General features: G+C 35.8%; 2 protein-coding genes across 4 annotated transcripts in view; one reads left to right on the plus strand and one right to left on the minus strand.

The window, feature by feature from the left end:
- Positions 1-198: 198 nt before the first annotated feature.
- On the minus strand, positions 199-3,613 carry tstd3 (thiosulfate sulfurtransferase like domain containing 3). The gene is made up of 4 exons (XM_066702505.1): positions 3,367-3,613; positions 2,928-3,110; positions 1,571-1,730; positions 199-1,341 (listed from the first exon to the last, which is right to left on the minus strand). The coding sequence occupies exons 1-4, from the start codon at positions 3,503-3,505 to the stop codon at positions 1,275-1,277; spliced, it is 549 nt and encodes a 182-aa protein (XP_066558602.1). The 5' UTR covers positions 3,506-3,613; the 3' UTR covers positions 199-1,274.
- Positions 3,614-4,081: 468 nt separating this feature from the next.
- The window catches only part of usp45 (ubiquitin specific peptidase 45), a 48,393-nt gene continuing 36,131 nt past the window's right edge, over positions 4,082-16,343 (plus strand). For 2 of the 3 annotated variants that reach the window (XM_066702459.1, XM_066702467.1), the window contains exons 1-6: positions 4,082-4,298; positions 5,014-5,122; positions 5,837-5,884; positions 7,134-7,291; positions 8,073-8,173; positions 8,282-8,382. In XM_066702459.1, coding sequence (XP_066558556.1) covers positions 5,020-5,122; positions 5,837-5,884; positions 7,134-7,291; positions 8,073-8,173; positions 8,282-8,382 — 511 coding nt within the window. In that variant the 5' untranslated portion in view covers positions 4,082-4,298; positions 5,014-5,019. The remainder of the gene's footprint in view (positions 4,299-5,013; positions 5,123-5,836; positions 5,885-7,133; positions 7,292-8,072; positions 8,174-8,281; positions 8,383-16,343) is intronic. The other variant, XM_066702477.1, reaches the window with a different exon arrangement.

The raw sequence follows: 16,343 nt of genomic DNA on the forward strand, positions 1-16,343 counted from the left end.
GTTTCTGAGTGAAATGCCAACATAACCTCACGTGCACATGCGAGTGTGGTGTGTGAATATGGCTGGCATATTACAGACATTAGACTTTAGCCATGCATTATTTTTCAGCTCATTAGGAATATCCAAGAAAGTCTGGATTGCTTAGCTCTGACAGCTGTTTAAAAGTAAAGATTTTACTGAAAAGCATAAATGATATGATTGTCATGGAAGTAAATCCTGTTTAATAGAACACAACACAATGATCGTGGAAATGAACATTCAAAGTATAAAACAAAATATATAGTTTATGTATTTATCTCCCCCCTCCCCCTCTCTCTATATATTTATATATATTACCTTTTGCAGTAATCAAACAAAACTTTACTTTTGCTTACAATTTCCAGTATAACATTGAAAGCCTGAAAACTACGTATATTTTGAGCCTTCTCAAAATACTTAAGTGTTGTCAATAACTTTATTTTTACAGTAAAGTTTCAAAATATTGCTTATGTACTCTTGATGTACAGTTATATGGAAAAAGTAACAAAATATAATTTGTATATTAAAGTATAATTATTTTCTTAATCTTTTCTGCATAATAGGATATCTGTTTATTTCAAAACAATACACAATGTACTAATGCATTTACATGTATATCTATAATAGTTTTCTGCACTGTAACCAACACATCTTGCACATGCACAGGTATGTGTTGACTACTGTGAATAAAGCAAAATAACACATTCCTTAATCTTTTGAAAATTTCCTGAAGGTATAAAAAAATTGCAACATGCCTGTGTTTAAATTGATTATTCCACAGACAAATACAAAAACAAGCACTTGTTGTTTTCTTAGTTGTTACTTGATTGTACTGATGCAAACTTCAGAATTCATTAACATACATTTTTGTCAAACAAGCAATTTAATGAAGCTATGGCTTAATACGGGTAGCAAGAAAATTCCAACAATTGCTTAAAAATGATTTTCCAACACACAATTCCATAGTGATTAATCCTGACACATTCCTTCAGCTTCAAAAACCTAGCAACACCCATCACATTAAAAAAGGCAATATGTGTTATATTTAAAGTTCAGTTCAAAATTTAAATGCAATCTGTGGTTATTTGATTAAAGTAAAATCTGTATTAATATTAATATCAGAAATAAAACCCATACTTTCCCTTACCATGCAATGTAAACAATACTTTTACAATCATTCGTTTTTTTCCTGGATGTTGTCTTTTGCTACAGCTAGCTGTATAAAAGTCATGTTGTTTCACTGAAGACAAATCTCTTCAGTTTTTCTTATTTATTAACTCATTCCGCACCCATTCTTCCCAACCACCTGGGTAATGCTGAACCCTAAAAGAAAAAAGAAAGTTCAGCAACTTCACACACAATACACTGATGAATACTACATTATTTTGTATATAGATAATATATATATTCTTAACACATATATATTTTTTTAGCCCTGTAAATAAATATAAATTACACACATATTGCTTTGCTGATGCTACTATAAAGAATGTATCTCTTTTCCATGAGGGTGACTTAGCTGTACATTCATTGAAGAAAAAAAGTTGCTCACTTGGTGTATCCTAAAGACACAGCTGTTTCCAGAGCCTTTTTGCTTCTGACTCCAGCGAGGCAAGAGAAGATAATGTTGTCGGATTGTGATGGCATGTATGAACCATACTTCTCCTTGAATTCATCAGGGTCCAACTTTAGAGCTGCATCCACTTGACCCACTTTGAATAACAAAAGAAACCGAACAAGTCAGCTGTACCAACACTGAACATGTAATTCCTATTTTCTAAATGTCTTCAAAGGCTGTGTGAGACAAGAATTAGAAAAAAATGCAAAATCATACTGTACTGAAAACAATTCACACTATATATTTTTGCCTCAGTCATGGTCTTTATGTGAAATCACAGAAAATGTATCATTAACTTGGTAGATTTTTAGACATCGCCCTTAAACTTGATTTGGTGCTGTTTATGAATGCACAATTGCTAATTCATTTAAATAGAGGTTAAATATTATTTTTGTTATGTTTTATGTGTATATAAAGACTGTGCTCTTATTTGTTTTTAATAATGGGCTGTTTTGGTATAAGTACTAAAACAAAACACAATAGGTCTGATTTTCCCCGTGTGCTAATTATAGTTGCTAATGTTTTTCATTTAGTATGGAGTGAATGAAAATAAGGAACATTATTTATACTTCTATTTACATCAATAGATTACATGTACACACTGTGCACAGTATTACCAGTTATACAATGTTGAATGCAGATTGCACCAGAGGACATTAATTAAGACTGTAAAGGGCACCGTAACAACCAGTATGCAATGGTTTACTGCCAGTATTAGTGCAACTTTATGATGACAGCCTATACTTCCACAAACACAATACAGGTTTCTGATTAAGCAATTACATTGATATTAATCCACAACCTGCTCATATTGTTTATATATGTCTTACAATAGTGACAGTATATCACATTATTTTGTACATACAATTGTGTCCCCCACCTGGGCTTGAACCCACAACCCAGAGCCTTAACCACTACATTCCACTGTAATACAATTATGCAATGACCTGTCTTAGGCCTGGACTGGATCACAAACGTGTGAAGTGCTTTGTATTTTGTATTTTTTCCAGCACTTTTAGTAAGTAAGCTGTGGTTTAAACAACACATCTCGTCCTGAAGTCCTGCAAAGCTTCACTAGCTTAGATACCTAGTAATACACTACACTGTAGCATTTGCAGCTAATGTTGTGAATACTAAGTAGCTATGTGTATGACATCGATACATTGCGTCATATGTAAGGCATGATGTCGTCATGGGTAAAGGCATCTTTATTATTATTAATAATAATAGACTATATATAACATTGTATATATTAAGGGAGAAAGGGAACACATTTGTATAGGCTACTTACAGGGGACATTGATAGCGCCAGGGATCTGCCCATATTCTCTGAGCTCCCACGGTTCCCGGACATCAATCACCACAGCACTGGTCTTGTCTGCGAGCAACTGCTTCAACTTTTCATAAGAGACATCTGGGCTGGACTCGGAGACGGTGCTGTATCTGCGAGAGAGGCGCTGTCCCGCCCGGGTGCCTGCAGACAAAGTGGTGCAGCGCCAGATCCCGATTGTTATCCGCTGTATCTTACTCACACGTCCCGACAAGCGAAGCACACTGATAGTGCCACACTGCAGCTACAACACACATGCAAGATCTGTGTTTTAATCAGTCCATGACCTATTATGATGTGGTCTTTGACTCGTTTCATACATGTTGACCATCTCAGTTTGAAAACACATATACTGATTACACAAGCAGGACGCTGTACTAAATATAATGCTGACACTTACAGAGCAGGGACGAGGAAGTACTCCCGTACGGTAAAAGCACAGGCGATCTTCTGCTACTGCAAGCCCAGGAAAGCGCTGGTGTCACATTCCTGTACAACACAATGCAAGGAATGATTCCCTTTAGCCTTGAAGATGCCATTAGAGATATTTCCCAAAAATCCTACAGAGAAAAACTCGATATCCACATAAGGACTGCTCTTCTACTGGTCAAGAACGGAGTGTTGCATATGCGCTTGCGCAGAAAAACGAGCCTTAATCTGCTCAGTCGGGGTATGATTATAGTACCAGCTCAGGACAGGAAGTCTGATTGTGTCATTTAGATTTTTGTTTACCCGGATAAAACACCTTACATGTTGAATGTCTGATGTGAATATAGTATTTAACACCTTTAAACTGTGTACAACAATAATGCGTTTTTAAGTAACTGAATAGCACTGGACAGCTTTGCATTAGCAAGGTTATAGGTAGTTCATCTAATTTGCCTACCACCATATGTCAGACCATCTATATCTTAACAGGTTCAGGTTTATTAAAAGCTGTAAGTGATTAATATGCGCATAAATATACATAAAAATACATTATACAAATATTATTCAAGAGTAGTAATATAAATATCCACACACATATACACACACTCACAACAAACAGTTATGTGAATAACATTGTCAAAGGAAGTTCCTTTGCTCTGTTTAAGCTGTTTCGGCTTCCGTACTGCGTCATATTTTGAGGCTTCAGCAATGTGATCGTGCAAGCCTGTGGTTAGGGGTAGGAAATGTTTACATGTCAATTACTTTTTTGTGATTGAAAGGAATATTCTAGAAGCTAAACACAAAACCTTCAAATAATTTAAATATATATACTTTTTTTTTAGCAAAGGTGCAAGTAAGTTAATAGTAATTCAGGTTATAAACCAATAAATATACACGAAAAAGGTAAGTCATGTGCGAGACAAGCCGTTCTGCGTTCGTTAGAGCATTTGTTCTATTTGAAGTAAAACTTTGAGAAGATTTATGGTATTGACATTGTATACAATAGTTGTATGGCACAGTCATTAGACGTTTTACGCCTGTTTCTGCTCTGTAAATGAAAAACAAAAATCAAAAACATTGATTCAGTCTCGCTATTGTGCGTGAACTGTTCTCAGGTGTTCTGCCTTGTTGTGTAACGAAACACATATATGTAAATATGGATACATTTAAATAAGTGTGTTCTAACTGTCCTGCAATTTCTGATCATGAAATGCTGTCCTGCTGTTGAAGGGCCCGCACTTAATCTTAACCAGATAAGAGCATAGGCTACATCAAAATAAGTATTAGGCTAATTGTAATCTAAAAATAATCATAAAAGCTGCAGCATGAACGTTTGATAGGAATGCATGTTAAGATGTTTTATAAACTATGAAAGGAGGGAGCACCAGAACAAGGATTTAAGAAGTGTCATTATGTTTCATTGGATATCGGTAGATTATTCTTATTTATTGACTTAAACGGCATGTATTTTAGTACACAGAAAAAACGTCGTGTTTCAAATGAATAATTATGTAGATTTTGACAAACTATGGATGTTCATATATAGAATCAACGCTCTATGTTTTAGTCAATATGTAGATTTTCATACGACTGGTATGGTTAATATTATTTTCTTCAGGTACAGATGCGGTTGAAAGATCCTTTCTCTTTGAAAGCTGCTGAAATGACAAAGAGGTCAAATAGGCCGAGAAAGTCGAGAGATGAAGAGTCGTCTGATGAAGTCGCTGGTGAGATTCAATGATAATTATCTCATTAAGCCTGAATTTAACACTCCATTCTCTCTCTCTCTAATCTCGACACAGGGGTCACTGGGACTAAAATTCAGTCCTGGCATTTTAGCCACACCAGCCCCCCCCCCCAATGACAGCATCAATATCTAGAGCCATAAGTATTTATTTTTAATTTGCCATCAGCATAAATGCTTCCAAATGCTCTTTGGATAGGGTGCTCCTGAGTTGATTATGAATTTATGAGTGGAGAAACTCCTCTCACAGGCTACCAGGATGACAGTGCAGGGTTCGAATTACAGGGGGGATTGGGGGGGTTTGACCCCCCTAATTAAGACTTGGACCCCCCCGAAAGAGGTGAAAAGAACATGTTGGGGGGGGGACGAAATATTTATATAATGTAATGTAAAATGCTGTCTGGTACTCCGACAACAAACCTCCCCCCCATCACGTTATTTAACCGAGATCCCCCACTCCCCTGCTCTCACACAGTTTTTCACCGTAACCCACCCACAGCATTTCACCGTCAGCGCTCCCCCTCCCCCCCCCCCCCCTTACACAATTCTACCATCAGCACCCCTATCTGCAACTATGGTTGCCCTCATCTGCTATACACTGCTGACTCCCCCGATTGTCATTGTATATTTCACATTCTGTGACAGTGTGAGTACGAACTTGTACCCCAGGCCCATAACATGGTATGTCTTTCAACAGGTTGTACCAGCGTAGAAGTTGATAACAGCATACAGCACAATATGATGTGTGAGTTTTGTCACAGTATGTCAGCCACTTCTAATTTGTGCCATCGTCACACTGAAATACTTTCTTTACAACAGCATTTCTTGAGGTTTGCACTGGATGGTATTCAAAAAAGCAAGCTGAAATCTGTTGCTTTAGGTTTTCCTCATCTTGATGATAGGCCTGGGTGTCCTTATCATTTGCTTCACTGTCTATGCTAGGCTTAGCCTCATCATAGTGATGAATCAACTAATTTGAAAATTGTAATATACAGATTAAAAACGGTTAATAAGGATTACGGTTGTCATGTCATATGTGTTCCCCCTAAACTACCCTAAGTGTTAATTACCATTACATATTCAGCTAACTAACATAATACATCTGTGTACCTCCCTGACTTGTCTCTGCAAAGTCTAACATCACTGGGACAGGTAGACCAGACCACACTGCCAGTGCTGAGCCCAGCAACTTCCTACTTGTGATTGTTGTGAAACACATATATATGACAAAGATCACTAAATAAATGCCTAATACATGACACTAGGCTCATAATACTTTATTAGGGCCCTGTGTTTTAATTGATCATATCACATGACTGGAATTTTAAGCTTTTTTCAATGGATTTGCATCAAACTATCCTCTTTATTTCAGATGGTCCATCACTATCATCAAACGGTTGCTTTCAATTTTTTTGTAATTATCTTTTTTTTTTTAAGGTTAAAATAAAGGTTCAAATCCAGGTCTGATCAATAGAATAGAGATCATAATTGTGAAAATTGTTATCTGATGAAGGCTTTGATTTGATTTTGCTGTCTGCATTTGCGAAGGAGTTGTCTGTGTGTATGAGTATAGTGCATTACCCATTACGGGAGATTACATTACTGTCATGTCATGTGTTCTCTGAATCCTCCATTGCCTAATTAGTCTATCGTTAGACTGGTCACTCGTTTGAATTTAATAAATAAATGTGTAATATATTTATAGATTTTACCTTAACTGAGATATATGCAATACAGATCAGCCAAAGGCTTGTTACAAGAAATAGTGCAACAAATATATATACATTTTTTTTCAACTTTGACCAGCCCACCGAACTAAAAAATGGTCTGGCCCATCTGGCATTTGCCAGAATTGCCAGATGGCCAGTCCGCCTATGTCTCAGCATATATATGTGTATGCAATTCTATATAAGTATAAACCTTACTTTTCCAAAGTTATATAATAGTTTACACGACATTATACTCACTTGTTTCTGTGTTTTGGTGGCTTTCAGGTCTAACATGTCAGCATGTGAGCAAGGCTGTTGATTTGAACTCGGTGAAGAAAGCCGTGTCACAGAACTTGTGGTCTGTGTGTTCAGAGTGTCTCAAGGAAAGGGCAGAGCCTGCAGGACCTTTAGATATACTGTTGTGTCTCAAATGTGGTTTCCAGGTAAGGGAATCTGGTTCTTAATTTGTGTATTCTTTGTTTTTATGTTACCTGGATACTTAATTACACAGACATGGTGTGGTTTGGGAGTTAAAAGTAATGGAGCACACATAGCATAATACATTTGTAAGTGATACAGACTTGAAGAAGTCTAATTAGTAGATTTCATTGTTTGAATGTTTTTAATTTTTTCCCTCTGATTAACTGATATGATGTATTTTTTGGCAGATGCCCTTATCCATATAATCTCTTCATTATAATTGTTTTGTCCTTATTCAGAGCAGTGTTGCATCACTAAAGATATACCATATCATGGTATATATTGTGGGGGGGAATGTAAATTTGTGTAGAATCTGTGAGGTTGTGTGAACAAAGCATAAGTTTACGAAATAGCACCTATTTTAACTTTTTCAAAGAGCAGGATCACTTGCTTTAGGAGTTAGTACATCAGTGCAGTTAAAAACAACATTATGCTAAAAATAGCTACTCCAGGATATTACATGAGATAGTAATATATCAAAAACCTTTATTTCACATTATAATTTTATTTTTTCTACATAATGATCTTGCCAATAGTGCCCTGCAAATATTGCCCCCTACCTGGTCTGAATAGATCACAAGGGCTGTGAGAGGCTGTTTCAAACCTTGACCTTGTATTACAATTGCTATGACATGTTAGTTGTGAATAATTTAGGACTTAATTCCATCTAGTGAATTAATTAAAAAATATGATTCCATGAAGATGATGATAGATGTTGTGATTTAATCGTTTAATTGAAAACAGGGCTGTAATCATTCTGACGGGCAGCACTCGACCAAACATTTCCAGGCAGTACATGCAGAATCTCACTGCATTGTAATCAGCCTTAGCACATGGAAAGCATGGTGAGAAATCTTTATTTAAAAATAAAATAAAAAATAAAATACACACAAATACTTCTTCCTGTCTTAATTCTCACAAACTGTAACCGGATATATTCCTCTTCAATACAGGTGCTATGAATGTAATGAAGAATTATCAACCTATTGCAACAAAAAAGTTCTCACCCAGGCAGTTGACTTTCTCCAGAAACATTCGGTGAAGGCAACCTCAGGTAAAATGTGTTAATTTATAACGTACTTCCCAATAACACTATAAGGAGTTATGCAATTCATTATCTCCCCCATATAAATAGAGATATTTAATTTTCAAACAAAAGGTTATTGAAAGGTCAGTATTTTTAGTAAATGTCAGCAGATAAAATCTTATTTTTAGCCTACATGCTGCAGTTACAGTGATTACTAATTTATATTTTGCATACTGCATTCTTGTGTCACAGTTCAAATAAATACAAAGTAGTGATCCACAGGCTTAAGAAAGCTAATACTCATTTCACCACTTTTGTAAAGCTTTAAAATCTTTACATAACTGTAAGTCGTCCTGCATAAGGGGCGTTTGCTAAGAAATAATATTGCTGAATTTGTAACATCCAATTTGAGATTAATTTTACATTCATAGAGCTGATACAAAACCCACATATGCCACTGCTGTCTTCTCAGTTGCTGCTTTCTTGTGGTTTTGAAGACAAAATACATGAGCCATGTGATGTGCACCCATGGGCTGCATCATTTTGTGTTTGTAAACATACGTGCATGGTGGTATACTGTACCATGAAGCATCGTCGAACTGTCACCGAACTATAAGTGGATGATGTAATCCCGACTGAATGTACAGTCGTTCTTCTATGTGGGTGCTTTGAGCTGGATTAATTAGATTGAATTCAAGTTCTCAAGGTCGGTTATGTAATGTAGACAGGACCCAAGTCTAATTTAACCTTAAACCTTTAATGGGCAAGTTCATTTGTGTTGTGGAAATAATTTCGGCATGAAATGTGTTTTTTCAGCTAATATTAAACATGGAAAAAATAATGTGATTATTATAACAAGTTGATTTGGATGGGTTTGGATGGTGTTAGTGTATTTCCACTTTGCAGCCTTATTGTATACATACCCTAGGTGGAAAGGATTATTACGGTGTCTAATCTATCAAACTCTATTTTAAAACAAAACCTGGTATGTCCCTCATTGACATATCTTTACTAATTTGTGCTTTTTGTATTTTTATTCAAATCAAATCACTAATTGTTTAGGGGTTTTTTGGTTTAGTTTTGTTATATTTTTTTGTCAAATACATTGTCCGTTTTGGATTTAATGTTAAATGCATTGGACCTTTTTTGTTTGTTTTTTATTTTTACCTTTTTAATTGTTTCTTTATTTTGTCCAATGCATTTTCAGTTATTTTCAATGTATTTGACTTTTATGTTGGTGAGCAGTTTTGCTTTAATCACGTTTGTTTTGTTGTTTTGTGCACATGTTTATTTGAAGTTAATTATTTTGTTTTTCGTTAAATCACAAAGATTTTAAAAATTTTAAGTGATTTTAAGAATTGATTTTAAAAGTTTTTAATCATAAGTATTAAAAATTTGAATTGTTTTTTTTCTATGTCATGTAAAATACTATACACAATAAAACAGTATTTTTGTATTTCTATTCAGGAAATTTAAAAATGGTAGGATCCATGTGATGAAGTTCACTTTAAAATATATATACATCGATCAGCCATAACATTATGCCCACTGACAGGTGAAGTGAATAACACTGATAATCTCGTTATCATGGCACCTGTCAGTGGGTGGGATATATTAGGCAGCAAGTGAACATTTTGTCCGATCCAACAGACGAGCTACTGTAGCTCAAATTACTGAAAAAGTTAATGCTGTTTCTGATAGAAAGGTGTCAGAACACACAGTGCATCGCAGTTTGTTGCGTATGGGGCTGCGTAGCCGCAGACCAGTCAGGGTGCCCATGCTGACCCCTGTCCACTGCTGAAAGCGCCTACAATGAGCACGTGAGCATCAGAACTGGACCATGGAGCAATGGAAGAAGGTGGCCTTTACTGATGAAGGTATTGACTTGGCCTCCAAATTCCCCAGATCTCAATCCAATCGAGCATCTGTGGGATGTGCTGGACAAACAAGTCCGATCCATGGAGGCCCCACCTCGCAACTTACAGGACTTGAAGGATCTGCTGCTAATGTCTTGGTGCCAGATACCACAGCACACCTTCAGAGGTCTAGTGGAGTCCATGCCTCGACGGGTCAGGGCTGTTTTGGCAGCAAAAGGGGGACCTACACAATATTAGGCAGGTGGTCATAATGTTATGGCTGATTGGTGTGTATACATATACACTCACCTAAAGGATTATTAGGAACACCTGTTAAATTTCTCATTAATGCAATTATCTAACCAACCAATCACATGGCAGTTGCTTCAATGCATTTAGGGGTGTGGTCCTGGTCAAGACAATCTCCTGAACTCCAAACTGAATGTCTGAATGGGAAAGAAAGGTGATTTAAACAATTTTGAGCGTGGCATGGTTGTTGGTGCCAGACGGGCCGGTCTGAGTATTTCACAATCTGCTCAGTTACTGGGATTTTCACGCACAACCATTTCTAGGGTTTACAAAGAATGGTGTGAAAAGGGAAAAACATCCAGTATGCGGCAGTCCTGTGGGCGAAAATGCCTTGTTGATGCTAGAGGTCAGAGGAGAATGGGCCGACTGATTCAAGCTGATAGAAGAGCAACTTTGACTGAAATAACCACTCGTTACAACCGAGGTATGCAGCAAAGCATTTGTGAAGCCACAACACGTACAACCTTGAGGCGGATGGGCTACAACAGCAGAAGACCCCACCGGGTACCACTCATCTCCACTACAAATAGGAAAAAGAGGCTACAATTTGCACAAGCTCACCAAAATTGGACAGTTGAAGACTGGAAAAATGTTGCCTGGTCTAATGAGTCTCGATTTCTGTTGAGACATTCAGATGGTAGAGTCAGAATTTGGCGTAAACAGAATGAGAACATGGATCCATCATGCCTTGTTACCACTGTGCAGGCTGGTGGTGGTGGTGTAATGGTGTGGGGGATGTTTTCTTGGCACACTTTAGGCCCCTTAGTGCCAATTGGGCATCGTTTAAATGCCACGGCCTACCTGAGCATTGTTTCTGACCATGTCCATCCCTTTATGACCACCATGTACCCATCCTCTGATGGCTACTTCCAGCAGGATAATGCACCATGTCACAAAGGTTGAATCATTTCAAATTGGTTTCTTGAACATGACAATGAGTTCACTGTACTAAACTGGCCCCCACAGTCACCAGATCTCAAGCCAATAGAGCATCTTTGGGATGTGGTGGAACGGGAGCTTCGTGCCCTGGATGTGCATCCCACAAATCTCCATCAACTGCAAGATGCTATCCTATCAATATGGGCCAACATTTCTAAAGAATGCTTTCAGCACCTTGTTGAATCAATGCCACGTAGAATTAAGGCAGTTCTGAAGGCGAAAGGGGGTCAAACACAGTATTAGTATGGTGTTCCTAATAATCCTTTAGGTGAGTGTATATGTAAACATGAATTTAACTGATGGCAACAATCCAGGCTAATAATTCTAAATACATGCTTTTTGGAATGCTATTATTCCAGGGTGCTTTTCAGAAGTACACTAGCGCTGGATGCATATGAAAGGGCTAGGATGTACAAAGTCATTGTTTATTCTCTGTAAATAGCACGGCCTTGTGTATGAGATTAAGATGACTCTGCAGGTATGCAGAATTGTAGCATTTGATATTCTCTCCTGAAACAAAACATTCTTGGGGTTGGATCATAGTGCATACTAATAAAGACAATTAAATAGATGAACATGATTTTATATTTTTTATTTTATATAGATTTACTCATACTGGTTCCTATGGGGTTGTGATTCAACATTTCCACACACCCTCAATTCACTAAACTAGAATATTTACAGTTTACTCTTGGCTGAAAATATACTCTTGATGAAGTGTAGTTTAATCAATTATGTTTCTTAAACTAAATTAATCACAGTAAAATCATTTCATATAAATGGTGTGATAACGTTCAACTACAACTGAATGTACTTTATAATATATAGGCTGAAACAAGACAGAGTTTCCAACATATCACTGTCTCCACCTTGTGGTTGGCATTTACAGATTATAATTTTCAAATTGATTGTATTTCTGAATTTCTTTGTTCATTCTGCTCCTTTACTGCACTTTGTATACACTGTGGTTATTAAATTGCTGGGATTTAAATTTTTCTATTTGTTTATAATGTTTTTGTGTCTTTATAATAGTTACTTTGTAAACCAACTTTGGGAAAGGTGTTAGCCATACTAATGAATAGTAAAACCTATGATGCTACAGCACTTTTAAATTGATTGACTTCAGCCTGCAATTTTCTTCATATTTACACAGCATTGCCTGATGTGACATAGGCTGTTTATGTTTTTAAATAAGAAAGCATTAAAATAATACATGTACATTCTGCAGTTTTTACAATATTTTATATATTTGACATTTCATATCTTTAGGTCACAGCTTTGAGTCCATTAAAAAGGTAGATGAGTTGTATGTCTATTTTTGATATTGCTGGATTAAAATATTTGTAAATCTCTTGGAGTCTGAGAATGTTGGCCCTAACTCTGTAAAATGTTTCAGACTTTGTATTAAACAATATGCTTTTAAGCATTTAATGGGCTTTTTAAGGCACATGCCACAATCCTACCACAAGATCAGAATACTTCTCACTGTTTTTAGTTTTTGGCTAAAAAATATCAAAGTCCTGACATTTAAACATTATTTAGAAAACATTGGCTGTTTTGCACTTATCATGCAAGTTGTTCTGCTACTTCAATTTTTTTTTCCTGCGATGTCTTAAAACCCAGGCAATGACTTGATTACACAATACAAAAAATATGTATATCTATATATAATTATTTGATCTTGTTTGTTATACTTAAAATTAAACTTCAAATGCACTTTTAAATTATTATTTTTTAATTACTGTTCAGCATCTGGTCTGACTTCTGCTGAACCTTTTTTTGATGTAAAATATCTGACATTTTCCTTGTCTTGCATCTTTCTGCTTTGTGAATACTCCTTCTAAACTGCTGATATCCTTGGTCTAGAGGGTGACATTACTGACATTGGAGTGTTTAGACCCACCAGCTATACCCTGTGCTGTGGAGCAGATGGGGCTATCTGAGTGGAAGGGTCATGCTCTCTTTGGTGTGCCATCATAACAAACTGAATTAATGTCTTAAGTTTTTCTCAGTGCTTCTATTTTATTACAGGTTTCTTATGATTATTGTTATTATAAAAGGGTTATAGAGCATCCCGTAATAATTATAACAAACAATGTACTGTTGCTGTCCACTCTGCTATATATGTTCCCAAAAAAAGTTACATTATTTTTATATTTTAATTCTCATACCTTGGCTGTAAATTAGCTTAGGGATGTTGATACATTTGGATGACTTTTTCTTCTGGCAACCAACTAACTGAAAGAGTGTTTCACAAAACTGTTCTCTTACTTGCATGCCAATTAAGGTTTTCTACAAGGAACAGCATATAGGCTGCAAAAAAGAAAATAAAACCACTTGAATTCATCACTTTAGGTTTACTGACTGATATATATATATATATATTTTTTTTTTTCTTCTTCTTTTTGCATTGTGTATGTATATGCTTTGTAATTATTGTATAATATTCAGGATTATTAAGAAAAGGAATATATGTTACTTGAATTGTTTACATGTATACAGGGGTCATAGAGAAAGGATTCTCTGTTGCAGATTATGACAGCAAATGTCTGCCAGAGGGCAGATTAATAAAAAAAATAAAAACATACAAATGTCATGTTACACAAACTCTGTTGGTAATCTTAAGTACAGGAACACCAGCAGGGCTGACAGCTCTGCAAGTTTACCTATGTTCTATTGTATTTAGCAATTATGACACAATCTGTAACACAAGCAATACTTTAAATACGCACACTAAATTCTTCTAATGTTGGTTTTGGAGTTATAGGTAAAAGACAGCACAAGTTAAGTTTTAGCTGATCTGTTGAATATTATTATTTAGTAAATGTGTTTAAATTCCTGTCATTTTTTAATTTTGCCACTGAATATTGATTGATTGACCATTACGGTAAATGCTGTCTTAAAAAAAAAAAAAAAAAAAAAAAAAAAAAAAAGCCTGACTGCACCGTTTTTGGGTATTCACATCCACTGTGGAGCCAAATGACATCTTACAATTCATAGCAATAATCTTCAAACATTTTTCAGTAACTCAAGTACCACAATATTTGCACCAGCATAGCTTCAAAGCTAATATTGTATACGAAAAAATATATTTTCACGTGCACAATAACAATTTCTTAAATTTTATATTGCAAAATAATATGACAGTCAATCTTTATTTTTCCCTGATATGGAAAAATCATCCATCATCTCTGGCAGAGTGCCGTTATGAATCTCAGTGTGTTCTTTGTTTTGCTGCATTTTAATGTGCATAAACATAATACACACAAAAAGCTCATTATTTGGTACCAAAATGGTGGAATATAGTGGCAGCAGGCAGTCTGCTTCCTGCAGTCTGAGTCTTTGAGAATCAGATTGCAAAGCAAAAACAATGCTCCAATTACATTACTACTACATGGATGCATTTATTAATTACATTAAGCGGTTGAGCTGACCTGCACTGCTGGGTTCCCAAAAGAATGTTCGCAGCTGTGAGGAACTTAAATCTGATTCTGCGGTTCAGTGTATCACATACTACTGGGATCGCAAAGCTCTGCCATGCTTGTGGGAGCCAGAGGTCTAATAAATGCATGTGGAAGAAAAACGGAACGTGAGTCCCCCAGAAAGTTGTCAACTAGCCGATAAGCTGATGAGAATTGAAATAGAAGTTTATTCAACAGCTGTACTGTATCAGTACACATGTGCCCTTATTTTACTGTGCAGATGCAGAAGAGGCACAAGCCCAGGTCCTAAACATCAAGATTTGATGCAGAATTGGCAAAGAAACTAGAAGTCTATATATTTGGCAGCATGACTGAGTATCATTATGCATTGCATTTATGGTACATGTGTCAATTCAATTTATTATTTTAGGTCTATGCATTTTACAAAACAATTGCAGTGCTTTTTTGTTTGTGAATAGTGATTTTTAAGGAAAAATATATTAAAAAACGTGCGGAATGATTTTAGTGTTTTAAAGACTATATACTGTATAATTGCATTGAAGTGCATGTTTAGTGATTAAATTTTTACTTTGAAATGCATAATCCTCTTTAATGTCCCTGGTCAAGGTAAAAATACAAATTAATTTTAGATTTGGAAAAATCATCAGAACATTATGTTTTTAAATTACTAGTTTTTCAACAGTCCCTCATATTTGAGGTGTTTGGGGTTTTGTTTTCTGTTCTCACACAAGATTTCATTGAGTAATGAATTCTTGTTTTAAGTAATTTAATGCATGAGGGTGGAAGACATTTCCCTGATACAAACATTAGCCAATACATAGTTACAAAAAACGGACATGAATTAATCACATTATTATTAATAATATTATTTAAAAGTAAATCATAATACCAATTGGTTAAATCTGCATTTCTGTATAAGTTTGGCAGAAAATGTCATTAGACAAAAATGTAAATTTTCATAATTGTAAGGTAGGAAAAGGGAAAAGTGGCATAAAACCATGACGACATCGTTTCCAGCTCTTTAAATGACCTGTTGCCATTGTTCTGCTGGAATTGTTCCACACCATGCTTGAAAATATAGAAAAACAGTTTACATTGTTGTAGGAAATGGGCTGCAGCTTGCTTGGAGAACTGGTAAAATTGCATTTCTGCCGAAGGCCAGGTTTTAGGGAAGAGATGTTTGTATATTTTTTCCCATAAGCCCACAGTACAAAAGAGCCCCAGCAAGAATTTAGAATCTATAATAATGTTGTATAACAACAGCTTGGAAAAGAAAGAAAATCTATTAACTGTGCTCTTACCAACAAGGCCTTCATCTGAAGTACCAGAGGATTGGTAAAAAGAGGCTTGACCTCAAGAAGACATATATGGTCTTGAAACACAGCTGGGATTCTTTGTTGGGGAAATTAAAATGTTTCCATGAATAGGCACCAGCGGTAGC

Source organism: Amia ocellicauda, chromosome 1, assembly GCF_036373705.1.
Source record: "Amia ocellicauda isolate fAmiCal2 chromosome 1, fAmiCal2.hap1, whole genome shotgun sequence".
NCBI classification, from domain to species: domain Eukaryota; kingdom Metazoa; phylum Chordata; class Actinopteri; order Amiiformes; family Amiidae; genus Amia; species Amia ocellicauda.

Excerpts from the sequence above, each read along its gene's own strand:
- tstd3 (XM_066702505.1), bottom strand. The coding sequence starts at position 3,505 with ATGGCATCTTCAAGGCTAAAGGGAATCATTCCTTGCATTGTGTTGTAC. Across the intron at positions 3,111-3,366 it reads TACTTCCTCGTCCCTGCTCT|GCACCCGGGCGGGACAGCGC; the intron begins GTAAGTGTCAGC and ends CTTTGTCTGCAG. Across the intron at positions 1,342-1,570 it reads GTGTCTTTAGGATACACCAA|GGTTCAGCATTACCCAGGTG; the intron begins GTGAGCAACTTT and ends TTTTTCTTTTAG.